This window comes from Asterias amurensis, chromosome 5 (genome assembly GCF_032118995.1).
Source record: "Asterias amurensis chromosome 5, ASM3211899v1".
Lineage (NCBI taxonomy): Eukaryota > Metazoa > Echinodermata > Asteroidea > Forcipulatida > Asteriidae > Asterias > Asterias amurensis.
The window spans coordinates 27,451,646-27,475,966 of record NC_092652.1 but is presented as its reverse complement, the minus strand read 5'-3'; the positions used below and the strand labels follow the sequence as shown (position 1 = coordinate 27,475,966).

General features: G+C 37.6%; 1 protein-coding gene across 2 annotated transcripts in view; it reads left to right on the top strand.

Annotated features, from left to right (window-relative positions):
• LOC139937244 (uncharacterized) overlaps positions 1 to 24,321 on the top strand; it is a 31,872-nt gene that overhangs the window by 4,332 nt on the left and 3,219 nt on the right. Inside the window, exons 2-5 of one of the 2 annotated variants that reach the window (XM_071932332.1) lie at positions 331 to 393; positions 1,099 to 1,155; positions 10,640 to 10,695; positions 11,571 to 11,684. In XM_071932332.1, coding sequence (XP_071788433.1) covers positions 331 to 393; positions 1,099 to 1,155; positions 10,640 to 10,695; positions 11,571 to 11,684 — 290 coding nt within the window. Of the gene's footprint in view, positions 1 to 330; positions 394 to 1,098; positions 1,156 to 10,639; positions 10,696 to 11,567; positions 11,685 to 24,321 lie in introns of both variants that reach the window. The other variant, XM_071932331.1, reaches the window with a different exon arrangement.

Below are 24,321 nucleotides of genomic sequence, written 5' to 3'. Positions count from 1 at the left end.
TTACTGCGACTGTCTTCTTGAGCAGAACACTTAACCATACTTAGCTTACCTTCACCCAGGAGTATAAATGGGTATTTGGATCGCGCCCTTAAACCCCATAGTCCACTTGTTTCATACACTCTACAGTTAGATGTAATAAAAACGATATTATTTCGGAGGGATTTATATAGGTGTTGTGTTTTCGGACTCGAAATCGATTGATTCTTACAAAATATCATCCGGGTCTGCTGACTTGGTAATCGATAGATGATCATTGTCTTAAGACTTGATGTTCGATCATAGATCGAAGTATATTGATAATTGATTGATTTATTTTCTTTTTAAACACAGAACATCCACAGGCAATCTGCGGACCTCGCTGTCAAAGTCAGATGATAGTTATGACGTCAGATGGTATGTAAATCTCTTTGATTCTCAGGGCCTTGTCACGCGAAGGGCAACTTTTACAGGCAATTTGGAGGCAACTAACTGCAGTACATGCTACAGGGCCACATTGGTAGCACATGAGTAGTTTGAAAAAGACTTACAATTCCCAATTATTACGAGCACATTCAAGTGTGAATGAACTCTTGTTTGCCTGCAACTGGTTGCCTGTACACTGCCTCGTTTGACGTGACCGTAACATAAGAAATAATAAGGGTCGAAATAATGGTCAAATATTTTGGGACACATAGGGCGCACCATCTTTTAAGGGCACTTTCGGATAAATTGAGATGGTAGGTTTTTGTTTTTTGGTTGTTTTTTTTTCTAAACAAAAACCATTTCCGTGCTTTCGTTCTGTCATGAACTATTTGTTATTAGACATCTGCCGTGGAAGTAATAACAAATGCATTGTCTGTGTTTAAGTAGACAAATTTTGCGTTTTTTCGGGTAATTTTGTAAACAAATCCACATTTCAAGTGGGGGCGGGGGGGGTCGGACATCAATTGGGGATAGGGGGACTGGTCGTCATAGTAACCACACGGTTGATGTTACCATCATATCTAAATATAGTTATATTTCCATCATGTTAAGTTTCACAAGTGTCCTGAATCACAAACTTATTGAATGCAATATTCCAGTCAGCTTATGATTCTTCATTTTCTCTTTTACTCACAGAGCGTCCACGCAAAAAATGTGACTCGGTTTGTAAACTGAGGTCACTCGTTTCCCATGGTGAGTATTAAAATAACTATCTTACTGTCATCATCATTTAGCGGTCTCAATCAAGATTTAACTGAGACTGTTCACATTAAATGTTTAAACACCTGTCATTACCAGGAAACATTCTACGTTTTACTTTCTCAATCATTCGAGAGAGTGTCCTCAGCCACAGAAATAACGGGGAATTCTGAACCACTCCAGGGTCAGAATTGACCTGTATTCCGGAAGTGGGTCGAACTGACGCAGAATTCGAGTTAAAGCTCATAAAAACACACGGGTTCCCGGGCCCAGTCTGACCTAGAAATGGTTTAACCCTGGGGACACAAATCGGGGTCAATTCTGAATCTTTTGAACGAACGGGGTGGTTAAGTGATATCGTTGTAGTATAGCGTGTAATGATATGAATGGAACACTTAACGTTTGTGGGTGTTTTTTTTTTATCTTTAAATATCTGTGGCACACTATATGAAACAACAGTAAAATCATGTTTTGAACAATACTATTTTTATCAATATATTCAAACTACATAAAGGTAGTTGTATCTGTCGGCCTAACCTAAGGGCTTGTATAAGGTCAAACCTAAAGCCCTAAGGAAGTTACCTGACAGCAGTAGATTTATCAAATATCATATTTATTTTATATTACATTGACAATTAAAGAAAGCTAAGATTATTTGAAGAGTTTGGCATGAAGAATAACTGAATCTCAAGGTCTTGATAGACCCCTAAGAAAGGATTCTGAGATCCCAAGATACTTCATCAACAGTCACCGGATTGAAAGCTCAAATATTAAGATGCCAGAGGCGACGTTTCTAGTAGCGTATCATCCACACTCAGACCTGACTAGTTGTGTTATTCTAGCACTTACTGGGTCCCTTTATGGATTGCTCTGTTTAGCTGCGACTCCTTGGGGTAGGCCAAGACACCTAAAGCAAAGTGCCACCAGCCACAGTTACGTTGAATCCAAAACTTCAAACCAAGAATAATGCATTAAAGGGTCTTTGATTGACATCTGCTGCCAATAACGTTCAGTATCAATCGTCTCTATTAAATATACTTGTTTTTGAATCAGTCGAGTGGAATTGAGATTGGAAAACGAAATCTATCGAAATCTATGTAAGAGCAAACTCTGGTTCAGATTGTATTCTATATGCAATTGTTAAAGAATGGACGCTAAAGCTAGTATCCATCCAAATTCTTTCTTCTTGTTCACTGATCGTCTGACACCAACAGGCACAGGAAATGTTTAACACACACTACGAGTGTGTCGTAACTTTATTCGATTACAAGAAGCCACATTTTCTGAGAAAGACCTATTTGTTGAATCCATATGAATTCCCCATAGAATATCCGTAAGATACACCACTATCCCATGATAACATAAACTTTAAGTACGATGTGTTGACAGTGCAAATAATTACAACCTGAAATCATGAACGCCCCTAGCGTTTCCAAACACTCAACACTGTTTGGAAAAACACAATTCAGCCCATCTCCAAACTTATAAACTCTTGGTGTTTTATAAATATTAAGCTACATTTCTGTGATGATAGACCCGAGGAGAGTCAAACAAACACAATCTTTATGTTTGCGATGGCCGAAGTTCATGTAGACATTTGTAGATCGGAGACGCTTTAGATATCAAGGGAATGTAAACAGAACCCATGCAGCGCCGGTAAGATTGCTCGATGAAACCAATCTTGACAAACGTCTTCATTGATAAGAGACCTTTGAGTTACTTTAAAGACTGTCTTACTGTAATTCCCATCCCATCCTTGTCTTCATGTAGCTTTATTTCTCGATGAGGTTTTTTTCGTCTTCAAGGTGCACCGAGTAATTGTAGGGATGTAATTTTAACACGTAGATTAGGTTTAGCGTTAGTGATACTCTTTCTTTCGTCAGTTGAAGCTAGGGTCGTTTCCTATTAGGTATCTCGCACAACGTTTCTTCATTACACGCAGAGGGTTAAGTTCCCTATTGAGGTCCACGGGTTACACACTCTAAACTCCTGGGTCAGAATTGACCCAGTTTACGGATTAATCGGATTTGACCCGTTGCTGGGTCACAAATGGGTCAAATTGACCCAGAATATCAGCTACGAATCCCAACTAACCCAGATCAAGCTGACCAAGCATTGGGCCAGAGCTCAATTTCACATAGCACTAATATTCATTTCAAGAAGAGTTGTCAATATTACCACCATAGTGACATCACACTTTCATTGGCAATTAAAATGAAAACAAACAGTTAAATTCAGTTCAGTCTTCACTCTTTGTGAAATCGGCCACAGGTCCCCTTTGATCCGTCAGATTTTAGAGTGAAGGAAATGGTATGATTTTTTGTTTGGTTTCAATAAACAGTTTTGAATTACTTTAACATTTGTGAAGTTCCTATTACAAAAGCGTTTTGCGGTTTGTGGAATAACCATTGGTTATATACGCATTTCTGTTTGCAAGAAAAATACAAACAAACTTTCTTTCAATGCTATTATGATGGCCCATTTTAACACCTTTGGTGTAACACATAAATTATTTCCAACCAGGGTTGCTATAGTAGAAAAAAAAAACGAAGTATTTGAATTAGGACTTCTTGACATTATTTCCGGAGCGTGCTAGACGTGATCGCACGAGCGTGTCTTGTAAACAACGGTCTATAGACGAACATACATCTCCAAGATACCGAATCCATTTGACTCTGATGTCTTACTATTTGAGTATGACAACCATCCAGCCAAGTCGCGTGATGATCAAGGGATTGAGCGAATGGTTCAACTGAACTTTACTAGCAATTTCATTATATATTTTTTTTGTAACTTCCCATAAAACAGGTGCGAATGTTTTCCTATATGGAGGAGTTGTAAAATGTTAAAATGGTTGCAATCGTGCATAAATCTAAACCACATTTTTATTCGTTTTGTTGCTCTGGTGGACCTTAAAAGAAAGAAAAAAGCATAATGAAACGGTTTGCGGTTTAATAAATAACACGTATTTGTAACCAAATAAGTTTTGAATATAAATAATTTAAACCAGTTCTTAAAACGTATACACCTGTACAAAGGGGCTGAAATTAAAAGCAGAGGCTTCTGCTGTTTCTCAACATTGTTAGAGACATTAACATAATCATTATTAGCCAATTTTACACACAGTCATCTAACCATGAGTTATTGAATACGCGTCAAGCCGTTAAAGAAATGTCATATAGAGTTCCAAAGTTCGATCTTGAAAGTACTAAACAATAGAACCGTAGGATGGTTACAAATCGATGAACAACTTGTCTCTGAGTTTAGAGACAAGGTTATAATCTTTTCCTCTCAGGACTATTCAGCATTCAACTTGTCTGAAGGCGTTGGTGCCCCGCGATACTATCAGTCTGTGAGTGTATACTGTATGCCTGAGTTCCCTGGTGGCCGTATTGATACCCTCCCCAGTGATTTATCACAAGTTACCCTTGGAATTAAAACACAATCACGTCGTGTCATTAAGGCTCGGTCAAAGTCAGAGTTTGTCAGAGTTTCGTTTTGGGTGAATTTATGTACAACCGACGCGGGCGGTTGTCAAAGAGCATTACCTCACAATATTAAACATGACGTCATTCAAACTAGTGGTTTCGTCTCATGTTGTCATAGGGACCGTACAGACATCACTTTTGCCCCAAATGACTGATTAAATAAAATAAAAACATACCCTCGGCATGTTGTTTTTCCGGTAAATTTTGTATAAAAATAGTTGTTTACTAAAGCGTAAATCTCTTCAGCAATGTACGTTCTAAAAAAAACAGCCTTGGGCGAATCGTCAAGCATTTAACAAACAAAAGATCCGAATTTTTACCGGATTTTGCCTTCGTCCATTTATGTGTCAGTTTGACCTGGAATCGGTGTCAATAAGATTCAGAATCCGGGTCACTTTAACATGAACCCCCGGCCAGCTTGACCCATACCCGAATCAAGCCATCCGGTCTTAGAGTGTAATCAATCAATTTAAAATAAATTGCAGAATAGTCAATGGTTCATAATTAATGCAACAAGATGAATGCTACCATAGACTAGGCGAATAAAATAAATAACTTGTAAGGCTACAAATAAATTGTGGTTTGAACTTTTAGTAAACAACGTGTGGGACTCAATTAGAATATTGGCATGAATAATAGAATGAAACTTTAAAGTTAGAACTAGGAAATGGGATGTAAGCTTAAAGCGTCAAATGAAGTGGGTTTTAAATCGGAAATAGTAGTCTCTCATGATGTGGAAAACCTGGTTAAATTAAGAGATATGATCTGGCATTTGAAGCTGTACAGTCGTATAAGATCATTCAAGACGTAATCTTACAATCTAGACACTATGAGCTTTAAGATATTATCCAGGGCATGATCGGAGAGGGGAAGGAGCTGAGTTTGATTTCCATTGAGATTTAGTTTATAGTTCATCGGTGGGGTGGTGATGTATGGTGCCTCAAATCAATCATACTTCCTATCCTATAAGGACTTTTAATTATAATAATAATTGACCATTTTTACACTCTAAAAACTAAAAGTTAAAGAGTTAAATCCAACTGACTTGGAATAGCTCGGTGAGTGACCATACTTTGAAAGTGTTGGATCCAGCGCTTTGTTTGTTAAATCTAGCATTTTAAATTTTTGATCCAACAACGCAGAAAGGTTTTTTTCATCAATTTAAGTGTTAATTCATCGTTTCTAAAAAAAAAAATCATTAGAATTGTTGGATCAGCTTTGTAAACGTTAAACTGGCACTTAAATTGTTGACTGAATACTTTAAAATACTGTATATTTAACATATACAATGCTGGATTCAACACTTTGGAAGTGTTGTCACTCACCGAACTGTTGCAAGTGTTGGATTCTATACTCTTTAGTTTTTAGAGTGTATACATATACCGTATGTCACCTTGATGTCCCTTTGCGTGATTTGTATGTTCATTCAAGGTGTATTTGGACTTATACTTGTTAAAGTATGAGAAATATTCCTTTTTGGCACAATGTAGTTTGTTTACAAGATGCTGTGGCGTATATGCAGCAAATCAAACCACAAACAGGGGGCGAACCCCTTCTCTTGACGATAAGTGCACCGGGTTCTTTTACATGCATTCACAAGACACATGACCTACGGCTGTACGTCCCATACGAAGGAAGGAGCAATAGTGGTTATTGTGTCTTGTTTAAGGACACAAGTGTCACGACCAGGACGCGACCTCACAATCTGCTTATCAGAAACCCCATAGCTCGAAAACCTCTCGAATACGACACGCCACAATTGTTTAAATAATGATCATTTGACAAATATTTAAGTTGTTGGAATTTTGTCCATGTCTAAGCATTGGGTATATTTTACAAGTTTATTCAATACTTTCAACCTGCACTGCAACTCGGTTAGTTAAATTGACATCATGGATGTTTCACATATATTATCGAGCTCACACAATAAGGTCTTAAAATAACAGTAATTTCTGTTGCCAACACAAATTACATTTGTGGATTCACCCTATATATGATGTAAATTTTTATTCTCAATTGGTTATATTATGAAAACACACATGGTATAACACCTTAGTGTTTGCAGTGTAGGGAATAAAAGCCACATTGAAAATCAGAGTGGTCTTTTCTATCTGGTCGATTCAAGGTCTTTCCTAAACTATATTTTAATTGAAAAGAAACTGCACTGTCATCTACAAAGCGCAACATCAGAACAAACAAATAAAATAAAACAGACGTGAAATAAGACAGTCAGCTCGCGTCAGTATCCATTTCCGGATAATCGTTTATATAGCGTTTGAAAGTAATTCTTTACGAGATACCAGTTTTAGATTCAGCTCCCAAATACCGAATAACTCCATTCAACCTCGGGACAATAATCCCGAATTCTTTAATTAAAAAATCTGTGCCATGGGCAAGAAGCTTCGTGTACCCTGGGACAGTAAATACTTCGTTGCCACAGAAACAAAAACAGGGGTCAATAAGTTTGATGCCTATAGGGAGCCAATTGGCTATAGCATTTTGTAGAGAATATTTCGGCGGGAAATAATACGTTGCTTATTACAACAACCTTCTTCAAATTTGGGTCTGACCTGCCAGGAGTAGTGAAACATATGAGGGTATCGATGGAATATATAGAGCAAGAAGACATCTAGGCTGACTATGCAATAAACAGTTAAGATTGTAGTATGGCGTATGGGCTAAATAACAGAACAATAGGTCTACACGTAAACAACAAGTAGTAACGTTAACAGAGTATCTTAACCATGTAATAGCGATGTTTCAATTGATGTTGTAGTCTGTTTGTTTATACAGTTGTTTGTTGTTAATAATGAACAGTTTGTCTACAGCGAAAAATTACAACAAAGTCCCAAAGCGCTTTTGGAAAATGAAAGAGAGAAACCAGTATTAGAATAAGTTTATATAATAGTATACAGTAAAAAGTGACACCAACTTCAACAATAAATGCAATATCAACATGCAGCAGGAGTAACAGCAAGTGTAGTGGGGGTTTTGTTATTGAAAACAAAACACGAGTATTGTTAAGACGTTTAGGCTGTGTCAACTTTGTCATTCTGCCGTTTTTCAAACTTTCAAGAGCCGGTACAGCAGAAATAGGTTAAGTGTTTCTCTAAATAAAAATATACACCTGGAATATTCAATGGACTGTTTGCAAGTCTCTGAAGTACAAGTGTCATTCTTGTATTCCTTAAAATCTTGCGGTAAAAACTTGTTCAACCAAGCATTGCAGGTTGATGAATCTTTCATAGAAAACAAATTAAAATTTGATGTATTTGCCCACGTTGTTCTCCCTATAGCTTTCATGACAATGTCTTACTGGATAGTTTGTGCAAAATTCTAACCAAGTGTAATAGAGAGACATGTAAAACAGTCGCTTCCTTTTAAGCCAGCGAACTGTTGAATGAATATTCTAAAATTCTTGTCAATCGGTAAATCTTGTGTAGAAAGACTTGTATTAAAACACACGCAAACGATATTCCCAAAGGGTAAACTGTTTATCATCAGCCGACGCCAGAAAACAAGAGTTGGGATTCAAGTGGGAGATAGCTATTTCTTGAAGTGTTTCGGTAAAAAAAAAAATTGATACGAATTTTTTTATATATTATTATATGGGTTTCCACTGCTTCAGTGTGTGGTGGACTTTTCGAAACAAAATATCGCCCTTTAACGGACACAATGCTCGAAAACACGCGAGACTTGCAAGGTCTAACTCAGGATTGGTTGAGTCGGTGGATACTCGAGACTAGCAGATAGTTAGAGTTTGATATCCTGACGTCAGCATGCTAAAGTAACCGTGAAATAATGAGTCCCATCTGCTCCGTTCACAAATGAAAATTCCGGTAAACACATTAATTGCAAAGTGTCGGAACGTAATTTAATTAACTAACTATTCCTCACCTATACTCCATTAACTATGCAGAAAATAACAGGTATAGATTTATTTGCCTACAGAGCCATTAACACCAAAGAAATCGATTCTTTACACAGCAATGGTTCATGTAAAAGGAGGTCGGACCACAAGAAATAGTTCTATAAATGAGGAAGGCGGGCACAAATATTTGAAAAGAGAAGTAAACAAATTATTCGACTAGTTTGAAACCCGTATGCGTCCAATGCCGTTCCTAGCCGCATGTTGAGTCTCATTGGATTTATTGGGCTTGAATTAAATTACGATATCATCAGCCATTTTAGAGACACCACGGTCTGTGTTTCGGGCCTCGTCTTATTATGACAATTGCGCGTGCTTTGCGTATACCCTGCATTTGATCAAGTTGTTGTTTCCACGAAAGCTCATGCAGTTTGTTTGCATCTGTAGATTTTATTTTCTACATTTTAAAAAACAAATTATTTAGTTGCTACTACTACTGTGATTTATCTAAAAACTTTCATACTAACACGGCTATTTTGTAATGTTTCAATTTGTATAAGCTACTTTTTCGTGTTTTTGTTTTTTTCCAGAACAAACTGAGAAATGAACATTTCTAAATCTAGTTCCACTTGACGAAACTCAAGAGACTTAAATTCACTGACTAAGCTTCACCCATGCATATTGACTCCCAATATAAAAGCGATATCCACCAGTTTGGATTCTCCTAATATTAACTGGACTACGCAGCTATTGATGGTTACTTGGGTCCGATACCTACATTGGCTTTGATACCTACAAAGATACGTGTTTTCAATTAACCAGCGACACTGGCATCGGTTTCCGTTACATCTCTTAGTGTCAGAATAAAGCTAAACATGCACTCAATAAAAAAAGGCCTGACCTGAAGGAACCATCAATCAAATTAATCTGGAATCTAGCCATTTATTTCAATTTCCTGGTGATTTCATCCCACCCCACCCCCAATTTTGTACTCGCTAGTGTCCAAACCAAATTAGGCGTATAACCCACGTCTTTGTCTTTTGTATAATTTGATAAAGTAAACAATTCTGCCGAAAGTGACTGAATCAACAATAAGGAAAGTTCACCTTTACGTCAAAAGATCTTTAATGTACAAACAAAAATGTGTGATTTTCGCGTATTTTAATTATTAACTTTATTTAATAGATTGGTTCATTCCATAAGGTTTTCCTGATCAGTACCCTTTTTTCATTTTTGGGCTCTGCAATTTTTTTTTTTTAATAATCACTTCTTCGATAATTTCTTTGTTATAACATCGGCCCTAATATCGAAATACTCAAATCTAACAAAAAACTAAATAACTACCCGCGTTCGAAATATTGGTACTGATTGCGGCTAATGCATAACCGACTTGAAGCCATCCATAGCCGTAGCCAAAACCGGTCGATTTGAACGCAGCTTTATCCACAAGGCTTAGTCCCCACACCAGATGATTGACACACCCTTTCTTCCTGAAACCTAACACCACAGTCACATCTCAGCTGTATTTCTTCTGAAATAAAAAGCTAAATAACTGAAAGCGTAAAAAGAAAATGGCTCAGACGGTGGCTATGGCAGAATTGACTTAAAGCCACCAGCCATCAGCCGTCGCCAAAGCCGGTAGATTCAGACTAAGCCTAAGCCTCTTTTATTTTAGGCTTGTCCCTATAACACGTGATTGACAGACTCTTTCTTCCTGCAACCCAACACCCCAGTCATATATCAGCGGTATTTCTTCTCTCTTTGTCGGTTGGGGTTGAACTTGCACTTACTGTTAGTCTCTCTTATGACCTCAGAGGCCTAGTTATTTACTCAGTTTCTTCCTAATCATGCATATGCGTCCTTAAGCTTTCCCCCGCTAGCTCAGAAAATTACTCTCAAAAAAGGGTTTTGTTTCAGTCGATTATTGATCGTCGCTTACCAGAACGGAATCAACATGTCAGAACAAATGTAAGGGAAAGAATTACTGGCCTAGTAGGTCAACTTGTAAGCAGTTCCATTTACAGGTGCAGTTGTTAATTGAAGGCCAGGGACCGACCCCTAAGGATGCAATTTCAATAATCATAAATCAATAGAATGTTTGTCTTTATTTTGCTTTTGGCAGCCGGGAAAAGAAAGAAATCGTCCGACCTTAGCCAAGACGCCTACCTTTGGAATCAAGTGAGTATAAAGGAAGAATGTCAGGGTTATTATCATCATTTATAAGATTTGTTTTCACTATCCAACACGCCTACCAGTACAAGTTTAATGTCCATGTACGGACATTTTTATTTGGCCTCTTTCTTGAAGTAACACAACATTTAACGCCGGGAAACAGTTGTTAATTACATGAAATTGCCACGATCTGTTTTTTTTTATAGTTCTTCGGAATGTGATTCCCTTTCACATGCCTCCCCTTTCCACATCAGGTTTGACAACCTTTTTTGGAATTGAGATTTTATTTGGAGATTACTAACAATGACATTTCACTGGAATCCTGCAAAAATTATGAAACTAACCTTAATGACTTTAAGAACTTGTATTGAACTAATTGTAGTGTGTAAAGTCTTCCTCAAGTTCGTGTCATGAACTATGATATTCCATACAGTTTTAAGGTAAAATGTTATACCACTGGGAGAGTGCCCTTAATAAAGAATGACATATTGAAAAAAAACATGATTAAACAGAATTGCTTTAAAAAGGTCAGTCATGCACACGATGTCTCTATCTGGACAACTATTTCCCCTTTGTCTTTTAATTAAAACCTGAGAGACGCGACATCAGCTTCCTTTTGCTCATCTTCTGAAGTTATCGCTGCCTTCCTTTGTTTTCTCAAATAACAATCGTAAGGCGTGTTACGGTCTGCTTTTTAAAATGCATCTTAAATTGATTATATTGGTTTATTGTCTTTAAAGAGATACTTTAATGCCATCAAGGTGTTTCTTAAATCTAACAGTATTAATTACATAGTTATCACAACAACCAAGAAAAGAAAACATTGTTATCTTTTTACAACTAGTTCTCATTTATTTGTTTTGATGTTCTTTAATTAGCAGGGACCAAACCCAACGTTTACAGCAGACGTCAACACGGAAGGTCAAAGGGCAACGTGTAGACTAGAGGAAGCCATGAGAAATCTTTCACCGAAGTGGCAAGAGCGACTATTATCGGTAGGTCGTTAACAATAACATCCATGTAGACAATAACAAAAATACACCTCATGTTTGTGTAATCTCAAATGATGCAGAAGCTGAAACTGGTTTTCAAAGGGTAGACCTTAATTTCTTTCCAGACTGTTTGCGTTTCCCTTAGGCGTCTTTTACTCACGCATCGATACATAAAATCAAAACAAAATGTTTTCAAACCTCAAACTGAAATGTACCTATCCCGAGCAGATAAAAACTTGATTTTCAAACACATAAATCTGACGAATTAACTCAATTTATAGAGCCCAGTTTGAGCCCGTTCAGCAAATCAATTGGAGTAGCGACACTCCCTACTCGTTGACAGTTTTAACGGCTTGTGACGGTTGATGACCAATTTGTAAACTCTGTTTTTAAAAGTATGTCTGACTTAAGAGTATACGTCTTTCAAGCTTGTGAACTTGAAACTATGTTTGAATTACTGTAAGAATGATAAACATAGACTCCATAATTAATATAGACATGTCAGTACGACTTTAATCACAGTTTATTACCAAAGCTAGACCACTAACAGAGTTTGCCGATTTTATTAAAGATCGTTATTTCTAGAGGCAAATATCACTCAATAATTGATGTTGGTTTTAAACAAAAACCGGAACAGAACTGGGACAGTTTGGTAAGAAATTAACTACCTTTTAAAGGCTTGTTGTGACGCAGCTCTGCACAATATTTACCTCGAGTGCAGTCAATTCCCTCATGCTATTGTTACATTGTTTGAACGTCTCATTAGTCTACGACGCTGCTGTATAAGCGCGTGGTCGAGCTGTCATTTCACGGTAAATGCAATATTTTACTCCATCTTCCTTCATATAAAGTCAATAAGGGTGTCAGGAAATCAGATCATTCTTAATAATCATTCAATAATTAGTCTCGTGGTAGGACACGGAATAACTTTTAAACTGACCTACATTCAGGAAAGTTATGAGTTATGAAACTCATGTTGGGTTTAGAGTCTGATTAACGCCAGTTCTCAAACAACGCGTAATTCAGGATTACAGTTAGGGTGAGGCGGATCTAGGATTACAGTTAGGGTGAGGCACATACGGATCCAGTATTACAGTTAGGGTAAGGCACATACAGAACCAGGATTACAGTTAGGGTATGACACATACGGATCCAGGATTACAGTTAGGGTGAGGCACACACGGAACCAGGATTACAGTTAGGGTATGGCACATACGGAACCAGGATTACAGTTAGGGTAAGGCACAGACGGATCCGGGATTACAGTTAGGGTAAGTCGCAGACGGAACCAGGATTACAGTTAGGGTGGTGAGGCACAGACTGAACCAGGATTACAGTTAGGGTAAGGCACAGACGGAACCAGGATTACAGTTAGGGTAAGGCACAGACGGATCCAGGATTCGTGGATTACGGTTAGGGTGAGGCACAGACGGATCCAGGATTACAGCTAGGGTAAGGCACAGACGGAACCATGATTACAGTTAGGGTAAGGCACACACGGAACCAGGATTACAGCTAGGGTAAGGCACAGACGGAACCATGATTACAGTTAAGGTAAGGCACAGACGGATCCAGGATTCGTGGATTACGGTTAGGGTGAGGCACAGACGGATCTAGGATTACAGCTAGGGTAAGGCACAGACGGAACCAGGATTACAGTTAGGGTAAGGCACAGACGGAACCAGGATTACAGCTAGGGTAAGGCACAGACGGAACCAGGATTACAGTTAGGGTAAGGCACAGACGGAATCAGGATTACAGTTAGGGTAAGGCACAGACGGATCCAGGATTCGTGGATTACGGTTAGGGTGAGGCACAGACGGATCCAGGATTACAGCTAGGGTAAAGCACAGACGGAACCATGATTACAGTTAGGGTAAGGCACACACGGAACCAGGATTACAGCTAGGGTAAGGCACAGACGGAACAAGGATTACAGTTAGGGTAAGGCACAGACGGAATCAGGATTACAGTTAGGGTAAGGCACAGACGGATCCAGGATTCGTGGATTACGGTTAGGGTGAGGCACAGAAGGATCCAGGATTACAGCTAGGGTAAAGCACAGACGGAACCATGATTACAGTTAGGGTAAGGCACACACGGAACCAGGATTACAGCTAGGGTAAGGCACAGACGGAACCATGATTACAGTTAGGGTAAGGCACAGGCGGATCCAGGATTCGTGGATTACGGTTAGGGTGAGACACAGACGGATCTAGGATTACAGCTATGGTAAGGCACAGACGGAACCAGGATTACAGTTAGGGTAAGGCACAGACGGAACCAGGATTACAGTTAGGATAAGGCACAGACGGATCCAGGATTACAGCTAGGGTAAGGCACAGACGGAACCAGGATTACAGTTAGGGTAAGGCACTCACGGAACCAGGATTACAACTAGAGTAGGACATTAGATGTTGGATACAGTTAAAATAAAGTAAATGTATGGATTTCAGGTCAAGATTGAAACAAGACAAAACGGATTAACTGTTTTTTTACGTGTTGAGTTAAATCTATTCTAGAGACATTATTATCGTTCGTTCACGACTGCTTTAAAAAATACTCATACGGGAAAAATGGCGTTAATACTTTTTGTAACCCTGTTATGTTTCTGCAAAGAAAATATATTGTTTGACTTTTAAGTTAAACAATATATTTTCTTAAAAGCGCCTCGAAAAGTCAGACACTTTAATGAACATCACAAAATGTCACGTTTTAAAAAAGTAAAAAATAATACCAACTGGAACGTAAAGGAAATTGTTTTCGTGTATTGTGTTTTGCTTGACTTGAAAGAACTTTAATCTCCTGCTTTCACATTGAGATATTCTCAGAGGGGGAATCCAGGCGAGAATCTCTGCCTAATTGACAGACTTGTGAACCGATTGACTCTCTAGATCTACTTACGTAGTCCAAGAAAATGGAAAGTTAGACCAGTATTTTAACAGGTGGGACCAACATTGAACAAAAACAACCAAGTTGCTTTCCGAGAGGAGGAATGTTCTCGATAGAGGGTTTAAAACAACATTGACGACATCGAACCTATCTTTATAGTTTATCAGAAACCGAGTTAGTGCTTGTTAGAAGCGTGATATCCGTCTATGGCTCGGGGGTAAGAAATAACTTAAGTATGATGTGTCAGCCTTAACACATACAGAGTAGAGGTATCAGTTTACTTGTAAGAAGACCTTTTTCTTAAAGTTATCAAGAAAATGAACTTTAAAAAACGTAATAAACTCCTCAGAGTTTTAAAGTAACCAAACAAACCACACCAGAAAAAACAAACTGTACAATGAACCTCGGCTATCTTATTTGAATCGTTGAAGTGTCAACACTGTCCAATACTGCGATGGTTAAGTCACAGTTGTGATGGAGCTTGGGTTGATGTAGACTATTTGAAACACTGGACACTGTAGTATTTCGTGTTTGTTTGGTGTTGGTCATGTTTGCTTTCTGGCACAATTGACGTGTGTTTTGGGTTTGGTTGTGTTTTAGATTTGATTTGCTTGGACAACTGCCTCAATACGGAAGTGGAATCATGCTTCTTTAAGGTTTTGTGGTTTGGGGCTAGTTTTGCAGGCAATATTGTGGCAATTGTTTCAGTTTTACTCAATCTACCTGGTTGTTGATGTTATTTTTCTTCGATGACGTTATCGTTGACCAACCGGTAATTTACTTTGTATTGGTTTTTAAGACTTATTGGTCTGGACTGTTTGTTAGTACTTCGGGGTTTTGTTAAGCATTTGACTGAGCTTGGTCTGGCTTGCCTTCCTTGAGTTTTTTTATATAATTTGATTGACACAGAACTTAGGGCGAATTCTAAATTCTGTTTCTTAGTAAAAATTGGTCTAAACATACTATAGACACAACTTTTGTCTGATGATAGTTTGAGTGGTTTACAGTCTCAAAGAAAACTTATTACATCGTGTATCCACACTTAGTGTAGGCTTTTTGTTTCTATATTTTATAATAACTCGTTGTGAAATAGGATAAGATCAACCGGGGAGAGGCGCGGCGCGACCGGAACATTGTTTCACTAAAACTTCTTGCTTTGTGGTAGGCCTACCTTTTAAATCTCGTTTACCTTTCCATAAAGTGGCTAAGGGCTGTGGGTGATCCAACTTTGCTCGGTTGATTTGCTCTTGAATGAATCAGTGTCCGTTTATTGACAATGCCATGAAGTGACGAATTTGTTTTTAACTTCACACATGAAACAGTTACTCCTTCTTTGCTGCATGCGTCTGCATTAATCCCAGCATTACAGCGTTGTTTTCAGCGTAACACAATTATTCTAAGTCATAGTTTGTGTTACGTCTACAACGCCTAGGCGAGGCCTATATGCTCAAGTAATTATCACAGTATTTACGTGGGCTCTTGGTCACTCTGACAATTTTGTAAAATGGTGGAATATTGCTTCGATGTGTGGTTAAATTAAAGTGTGATTTACGTGGGTGTGTGTGTCTCTTTATGGTGGCGTTCGTGTGTATTTAACATGTTTGTGAGATTGTTAGAAGTTGGAATTTATCATTTAGATTAATTCAAACACTCTCATTTGTATAACTTAACCAAATCCAAAATTCGTCTGAAAGGGATCTTGGTTTATGCTTCAAACTAGTAGGGCCTAGGTTATTAAAAAGACTAACAACAGTGAATATCTGATTTACAATAATATTCTCGCAAACCGAACAAAGGTTTTTATGTGGCGATTTTTCCTACGACTAAACCCTTTGTTGTTATATAAACATCAATTAATTTCGGCTTAAAATTGTATAATATTTTTTGTTTATGAGGAAATTAAACTGTCAAATTGAGATGCCTTATGTAATTAAGTTCCTCAAGCAATCGGAAACGAGTGACATTCATACTCAAGAAGGCGTCGTGTCATCATCGTCAGAAATGCAGAATTGAAGTAGGAGTTAAACTTCTCTCATACAAATGTCTTTTTGGCACTCTTTGTTCCGAGTTCACAAAAGGTTTAAAGTTAAATTAAAAAAATAGGGTTTGCGGGTTTGAATCCTACCAAGCTAACCACTGATTTCACAATGACTAGAACAAGTATTGTCGGCTAGTTACTTAATCACAATTTCTTGATTTATGCAATCCATGTTCACAGACGTTTTAGCCAATGTTTGTATGAGAGAGATTGGCTGTTGCCAGCTTGGTGTTTATATCCTCTTGTGTGAGTTTGCCGAGTTCCCTAGACGGAGGGAGAATTGACCGATATAAAAAAAAAACAGAGTTTCAAACAAGCATTTTTTTTCAGTCACCAGTGGGCATCTAATGGGCACAACGTTTTATAACCAACAATGCATATACACATATTTCATAATATCGTTTGTTATATGATATTGAAGATAGGCCTAAAGCTTCTTGTAACAGAATACGACCTAACTCATCTCCCCAGCAGTACAGTTTCGCGAAACTTCAATTAAATACTTTCATAAAGGTGGCCATGAAGTGACAATATTGCACAGTTGACAAATTAAAAATATATTTTATTACCGACACGCCTGCATTTAACTTGAGAATACGCCCTCTACCGGCGAAAGCAGGTAACGACATGATTCAAGTGAAAATAAAAAAGCGCTACAATTAGACCCCACGTCACACACAATGTAAGCAGGCGAAAGGAAATCGGGCGTGGTTTGGACGATGGCAAACATTCCGGTTTGGAAATAACAAATATTAGCTTTTTCTGGGGCAAAAGAACCAGTGACGGAGGCATCTGCTGTGAATGGGTCCTATTTAGTGACGTCACGGCCATCAGCCGGATCGACTCGGATTATATCAAAAGTTCCGGGACTAATTGGTTCAGTATTGTAGCTCCTCGGAACTATCGATTGTGCCATCACGGAGTTTAATGCCCGTGACATGTTGTAAACAATAGTAGGAGCCACAATTACAGGTTCAAGAATGGTACCACAGTGAGTCGTTTAGTCGTTTACTGTGGTTTATTTTCTAGGTCTCATACCAGTAGTGACACTAAAGGGACAACAACAAGACACTTACCCTCATAAAACCACTCAATTTGTCATGTAGTTATCAATAAATGTGTCATTAAAACATCATTAACAGATTTATCATGATCGATACTGACATTTTCATTTTCTAAACTGACTTTACAACTTTTTCTTGTTGTGATAATTTGCAAAAAAATATTAGGAGAACTCCAGGATGAAAACATTTAAAGGATGTCAACGAGACATTTCCAGCCATAAATGCATCCATTTAGTCTTGAAGTTATCAGGAGAAGTATCGTCAAACTACCATTAACCACCATTAACATAAATGTGTCATTAAAACATCATTAACAGATTTATCATGATCGATACTGACATTTTCATTTTCTAAACTGACTTTACAACTTTTTCTTGTTGTCATAATTTGCAAAAAATATTAGGAGAACTCCAGGATGAAAACATTTAAAGGATGTCAACGAGACATTTCCAGCCATAAATGCATCCATTTAGTCCTGCAGTTATCAGGAGAAGTATCGTCGAACCACCATTAACAGTTTCGCTCTGACTGGTGCTCACGTTTTTATTTTCTAAAATGACTTTTAAACACTTTTGTTGTTGTCATAAATTCGCATAACAAGGAAAATTTAGACAGAAATAAATAGAACGACGGCAATCAATGTCTTTTTTTATTTACACACATCGAAAGATTGTTTGTTTGTTTGTTTGTTTTTTGCACTGAGGGTGAAGATTCAATCTTTAATCTGTCTAAGGGTAAATTATGTTTACATGCATAAAATAAACAATCTAGTATTACAGTTTAATCGAACCAATCCATCGTCGCGATCCATTTAAAAAAATTATGAACGGTGAGGTGAGAAAATAAGATCAACATGTGTGATTCCTGATTAAGTACATTAATCGAAATAATTATAACAATAATGTATAAAACATTCGTTGTGTGAAATGTTTTCAGAGATACAATTTAATTCTTTCGATTTAAAATAAAATTTATAAAAATAGAATGTATGTGTACGTGCAGTGCTCCGCGTGTTGTTGGCAGCAAAATCAGATCACATTATCTCTTTTCAAACTAAATCAAACTAATCTTTTTTGACGAAACAAATCCCAGGCGTCCCCCCCACCAAAAAAAGGTTGCATTATTGGACTTCAGGCATCTTGGCTTCATTAGCCTCTCTCATACCCCCCCCCTTTCAAGCCTCTCCTTATACCCCTTCAAGATTGTTGTGATCCGAAACTGTTCCCATCTTGGTCGGCGTTCGTTCGTGAAGAAGTGTCCAATTAATGATTTATTACTATTAGCTTTGGGGACCATTCTTTCCACACAATCGTGATTAATATTTGATGTATTAAGTTAGCTGCAGTGACAATGTGATTTGTTATGCATTGGTTTCTAGCTCACCAAACTATACAACGATCGCATGCGAGTTGAATTACTCCATTCAAAATAGGACACTTCATTCACAAATTATCAACCTAAATTGAACCACTTTAAACCAGTATTCTCGCTACTGTCTGCCATGGCAGGCTAGTCAATTAATCGCACACGTAAACACCGCGTCAACAAACGGGGGCACTGACTCCCCAAATGACGCAACCAACAATGTCGTCATGATGACGTAGGGTCATTAATTTTCAAATTGGTCCTAAGACACAAAATATGAATCCGCAAACATGTTTTATCCCTTAATCATCAATTATTTGATTATACAAACAGTTCTTAATTTTATTATGTGAAATTCTTATTAAAGGCAGTGGACACTATTGGTAATTACTCAAAATAATTATTCGCATAAAACCTTTCTTGGTGACAAGTAATGGGGAGAGGTTGGTGGTATAAAACACTGTGAGAAACCGCTCCCTCTGAAGTGCCATAGTTTTGGAGAAAGAAGTAATTTTCCACAAATTTGATTTCGAGACCTCAAGTTTAGAACTTTAGGTCTCGCAATCAACCATCTAAACGCACACAACTTCGTGTGACAAGGGTGTTTTCTTCTTTCATTATTATCTCGCAACTTTGATAACCGATTGAGCTCAAATTTACACAGGTTTGTTATTTTATGCATATGTTAAGATACACCAACTGTGAAGGCTAGTCTTTGACAATTACCAATAGTGTCCACTGCCTTTAACAATACATAATTTTCCGTTATTATAATTCAAAGGAAAGTTTCTCGAGTTTATGATTAATGATTAAAACCAGACAGACAATTCATAACATTAAAACTAAGATTAAGATGAATTATAAATGTTATGCATTAATCATAACAATCAAGAAGTGATAATCCAATTACAGCGCATGCTTAATGAGTCGCGTCACCTTCTTAATTAGTTGTACTTTTATGAATTTTTGATAACTTACTAACCGGAGGTGAAAACGACACCCAAGAGAATACAGCAAAAGTACCCTCAGATCTGTATGTGTTTTACAGTAAGAGTTTGGAAGAAATTGTTTCCCATAAAGTTAGCGGTTCAAAAAACAGGGAAAAGAGAACGGGCTCTAGTTTGCTTGATGTGTTTTTGTTTATAAACAAAAAGTTAACCAAAGTAACTATGTAGCAATTTTTGTTTTAAAAAACTTACACATGCGCAGTGATGTTTTTTAAATCCGATAACTTCTTACAAGTTTCGTCTTAATGTTTGTTTTTCCATCCAGGACGATGCATGAAAATGTCTTATCTAAAACAAAGGCAATAGTTTACAAAAACAAAACCTCTTTCATATTGAAAAGGATCCACATCTCAGGGTACCATGGTAGTGACCAGTGTACAGTTCATTCTTACCTCACATCTATTGGTAACCAGTCTTTGTGTTTGTTTTGGAGGCGGGGCAAGACCTCACACCTGCCCACCCGCACAAGTCCACCCACACTTTGACACTTTTCTACATTATTATATAATATTTCTCTGTTGGCCCGACCAAACTATATCTGACCGGTTACACTAGGTTCGGAATATCAATCAATATATAAACACTTCTGTTTTTTCTTCTCTCCAGCCAGTAATTCGAATCAGCCGTAGGGTAAAGTTTGTTCAGATAAGTAGCGAAAAGTTCGATGAAAAAAACGGTTTCGAATGCGTTCCTTGCGAGTCTTACATAAACACGGGGAAACTAGATTTCTTGATTTTACTCTTGAAGGCGTGTGAGTTTGGCAGTTCGGTATAACCAATGCCTAAAGGGCTGAATGAATAATTGATAGCTCACAAGAAAACCAGCTTGATTTCATTTCCTTTTCTTCGCTGGGGGGGGGGGGCCTTGATGATTACATTTTAGAACCAAAGCGTAAAAGTGCAGCAAGGTTTGGAAGTGTTTTTGCGTTTTCTAGCAATACGGCATCGTTTATAGCGACGGTAATTAAAAAGCAATTTTAAACTTGACATTAGGAATTCATCTGCAATCTTAACTAAAGAACAAATCTTCCTTGGCACTACTAAGCTAAATGATAAAGTAAAATTTTTGTGTTTGATATATCTGAGCCCCTAAACAGTATTCGACACGAGAACATAGTGCAGACAAACACACCAGTTATACAACATTCGGTTAAAGTCCTGGTTTAAAGATCTCGACTCGAACCCTATATGTCATGGAACTCAATTAGTTTATACCAAACTCCGTAGAGATTCGTTGCTGATACAAGTCATATTGGGAAATGTCCGAGACATCGACCAACTCCCTTGATATTCTACCCCGTGGCCTGATGCAACAAGCCCCACGGCTAGACCAGCCGGCACCTGCTAACCAGTCCCAGTTTCCGTAACGTACCTCTACTCTAATACGTACATCTCACTATTCTTATCACCTTTCTACGAAGCCCGATTTCTTTGGATTTGAAAACACATGGTTTTTGTGAACACTGTGTCATGTTCTTGAATTATTAACTCTAGTATGAATTGACTTGTTCTCTTCGAATCGAGTGAGAATAACTCTGACAAAGAGGGAATCAATTAAGTACATATTTACTGTGGCTATTTCATCCACCTCTACGACCTCTCTCTATTTGATTTGACGCGAAACCCTAATTGGCAACAAGTTTCATTTGATGTGTCACTATATGGCAATTTAATCCTGACTTTATCATCTCGTTGCGTTGAACCTGTTTAGTTTTGTCTAATCAACGATCTCAACAGTTTTGAAAAGTGCGTCACAAAAATGCAATGTTTCCTGTACCTAACTAAAAATGTATTCTGGTTTTGTTTACCTGATTTATTATATTCTGTTTGGTTCAGTACATTTGCAATAGATTTGTTTTAGCTACATTATAGTTGTTTGTTTTCTCATTTATTGAATGTGAATTCCCTTTTGTTCTTAAACGCATTGGTCGTAGACAATAACATCCCATTTGAAGCGTCAACGAAGTGTTACAAACAAAACCCACAAAGTGGATTATGCAAAGAGATGAAGAATATAGTGATCTGCGGAAATCCTGCACAAAGTGAACGTTATTTGCAGCCCATGTAGACCGAGCCCTAAAATGTTCCGCGACCTAAAGGGCCACTCTATGGTATAAGAGTCAAATACACGAGAAAGTTAAACACACCATCAGTGGCTTTTCAGCCAGGAGGGACGTCTTTCCAAAGTCAATATTTGAAGTATATAAGGATGGAGAGGTATCCCCGGTTTGGGTTTAAGAATGACGGTTGAATTGGGCAATTGACTTCATGCATTAAGAATCCAAGAGTTGTTTCGATACATTGTAGGACCTACACACTAACGAAATGATCAGTTCAAGATCGATTAAAGGATCGATTAAAGGACTGATTTATCAATTATTTTGTAACCTCAATTTTTTGAATTTTTGCGTGTTAGTTTATGGCGTGACATAAGTATCTTTATTAGTGGATGACATTATGGTACGCAATATTAAAATGAAATTACAGAATTGGTTTTGCCTAACAAAACAGTGGACGGAAGCACTTTATGTAATCCACCATACACATAAACTGACAAACCTGTAGAAGTTTGAGATCAATCGACAATCTCGGTCACGAGAAAAAAATTGAAAAACAGATTTTCACATTTTGCATGACATCGAACTATAAAAAAACGCTCACTGAGCGATAAACTCCAAACGGGAAATTAGTTTTATTTATTTCTCATCCAAGTGACATGTCATACAGAAATATTTGAATGGATGTTTTCTACAGTCATCATCATTAGGCAGTGTAAGTTTGATGTAAATATGTGATCTTCCTGATTTGTTTTCTTACCATTTCTGTAACGTTCCATTAAACACTGTCAGGGAACATTGGGCAACCATGGACGTCAGACAATGAGGCCTTTGAGATGCTATTTTTGACCGAAAGAGAGTTCAATAAGAGAGTTCAATATATTGCGTTAACACATGTTCATTTCGGGACTAAATCTGCATGAAATTGCTTTTAACAATTCCCGTTAATTGCTTGGTGCCATTTCAATCTCCATTCATATCAGGATAATTACCGTAGTTTACCGGCTGGGGTAACAATTAAACACACTCAACCCAAAGGTAATTTACGAGAACGAAGTAAAAAAAAACGCGAGAAAGGGAGAGATGATTAGTTTTTTTTTGCCATGGTTTCAATTCGAGGTTATTTTCATCCTAGTCGGGTTCATGATGCTTTAAAGTGCGCATAACGTGTTGTTGACCTGCCGTTCACAAATCGTGAAATCACCATCCCCATGCCTCGAGTAGAATCTACATACTTTGTTTTATCCACCAACAATCGGCGTACTCGTTACTCTGACTAAAATGACACGAGTCATTCTTACCGTTCAGCTGCTACAATGGTATTTAATATATTTCACATAACATTTTCTTTGAGGAACTGGACGGAAACTTCATTGAGACACTTTAAAATAAATCGCCAGTAGTTTAGAGTACATTGTATATCAATACAATGTGGGTTCAATAACTCTTCGCAAAATGCAGTGTTTTCTCCATTTGTACTATACTCTGAAACTACCTTTTGGGTATCATTAATTATTGAAGTTTTACGATCAAACGGAAAGAAAACATATTCAAAAAGTGTATAGAAGGAAGAGACCTTCAAAAGTGTGCTCTTTTTTATGATACTTTTTTGGAAATGAATTTTCATATATTTTGTCTTTTACCGGAAAAGCTTTAAACCTCATTGCACGCGTATCACTCATGACATCTGTAGTTTTCTTTCCTCTAAAGTATCGTTTTAATTAGTTTTCCTCCCTAACCAAGACTACATTTGTCATGCTAGTTGTGTTGAATTGAAACAGCTGCCAGCAAGCTGTTAACATTTCCAGAACGGAAGTCTCGCGACCGTCCTCCTCAATCCCTTTCAGACGAGATTTAGGCGGCAAACTGAATCTAACTTTACTACATGCTGCTTCCGTTGGCAACGTGTAGAAATACGCCGTTACAAACACCCACCGTCATCGATTAAGTTATTGCTGAATTGTGTGTAGTCCGCCCATACACCATAAAACAATGTATACGCTGGGTTGCTATGTACACTGGAGAAGAAACTAAACTCAAACAAGCAAACATTGTTACTCCATATAAACGCATGTTAATTTTGTGCAATGATTATTTTAGCTGGTGCCCACACAATACAAAACATATATTTGATCAGCTGAAATGTAACACCGTATTCGACAAACAATAATACGGATTCCAAATTTGGTTTATTCTTTCAAGTTTTCCGATTAAAAAG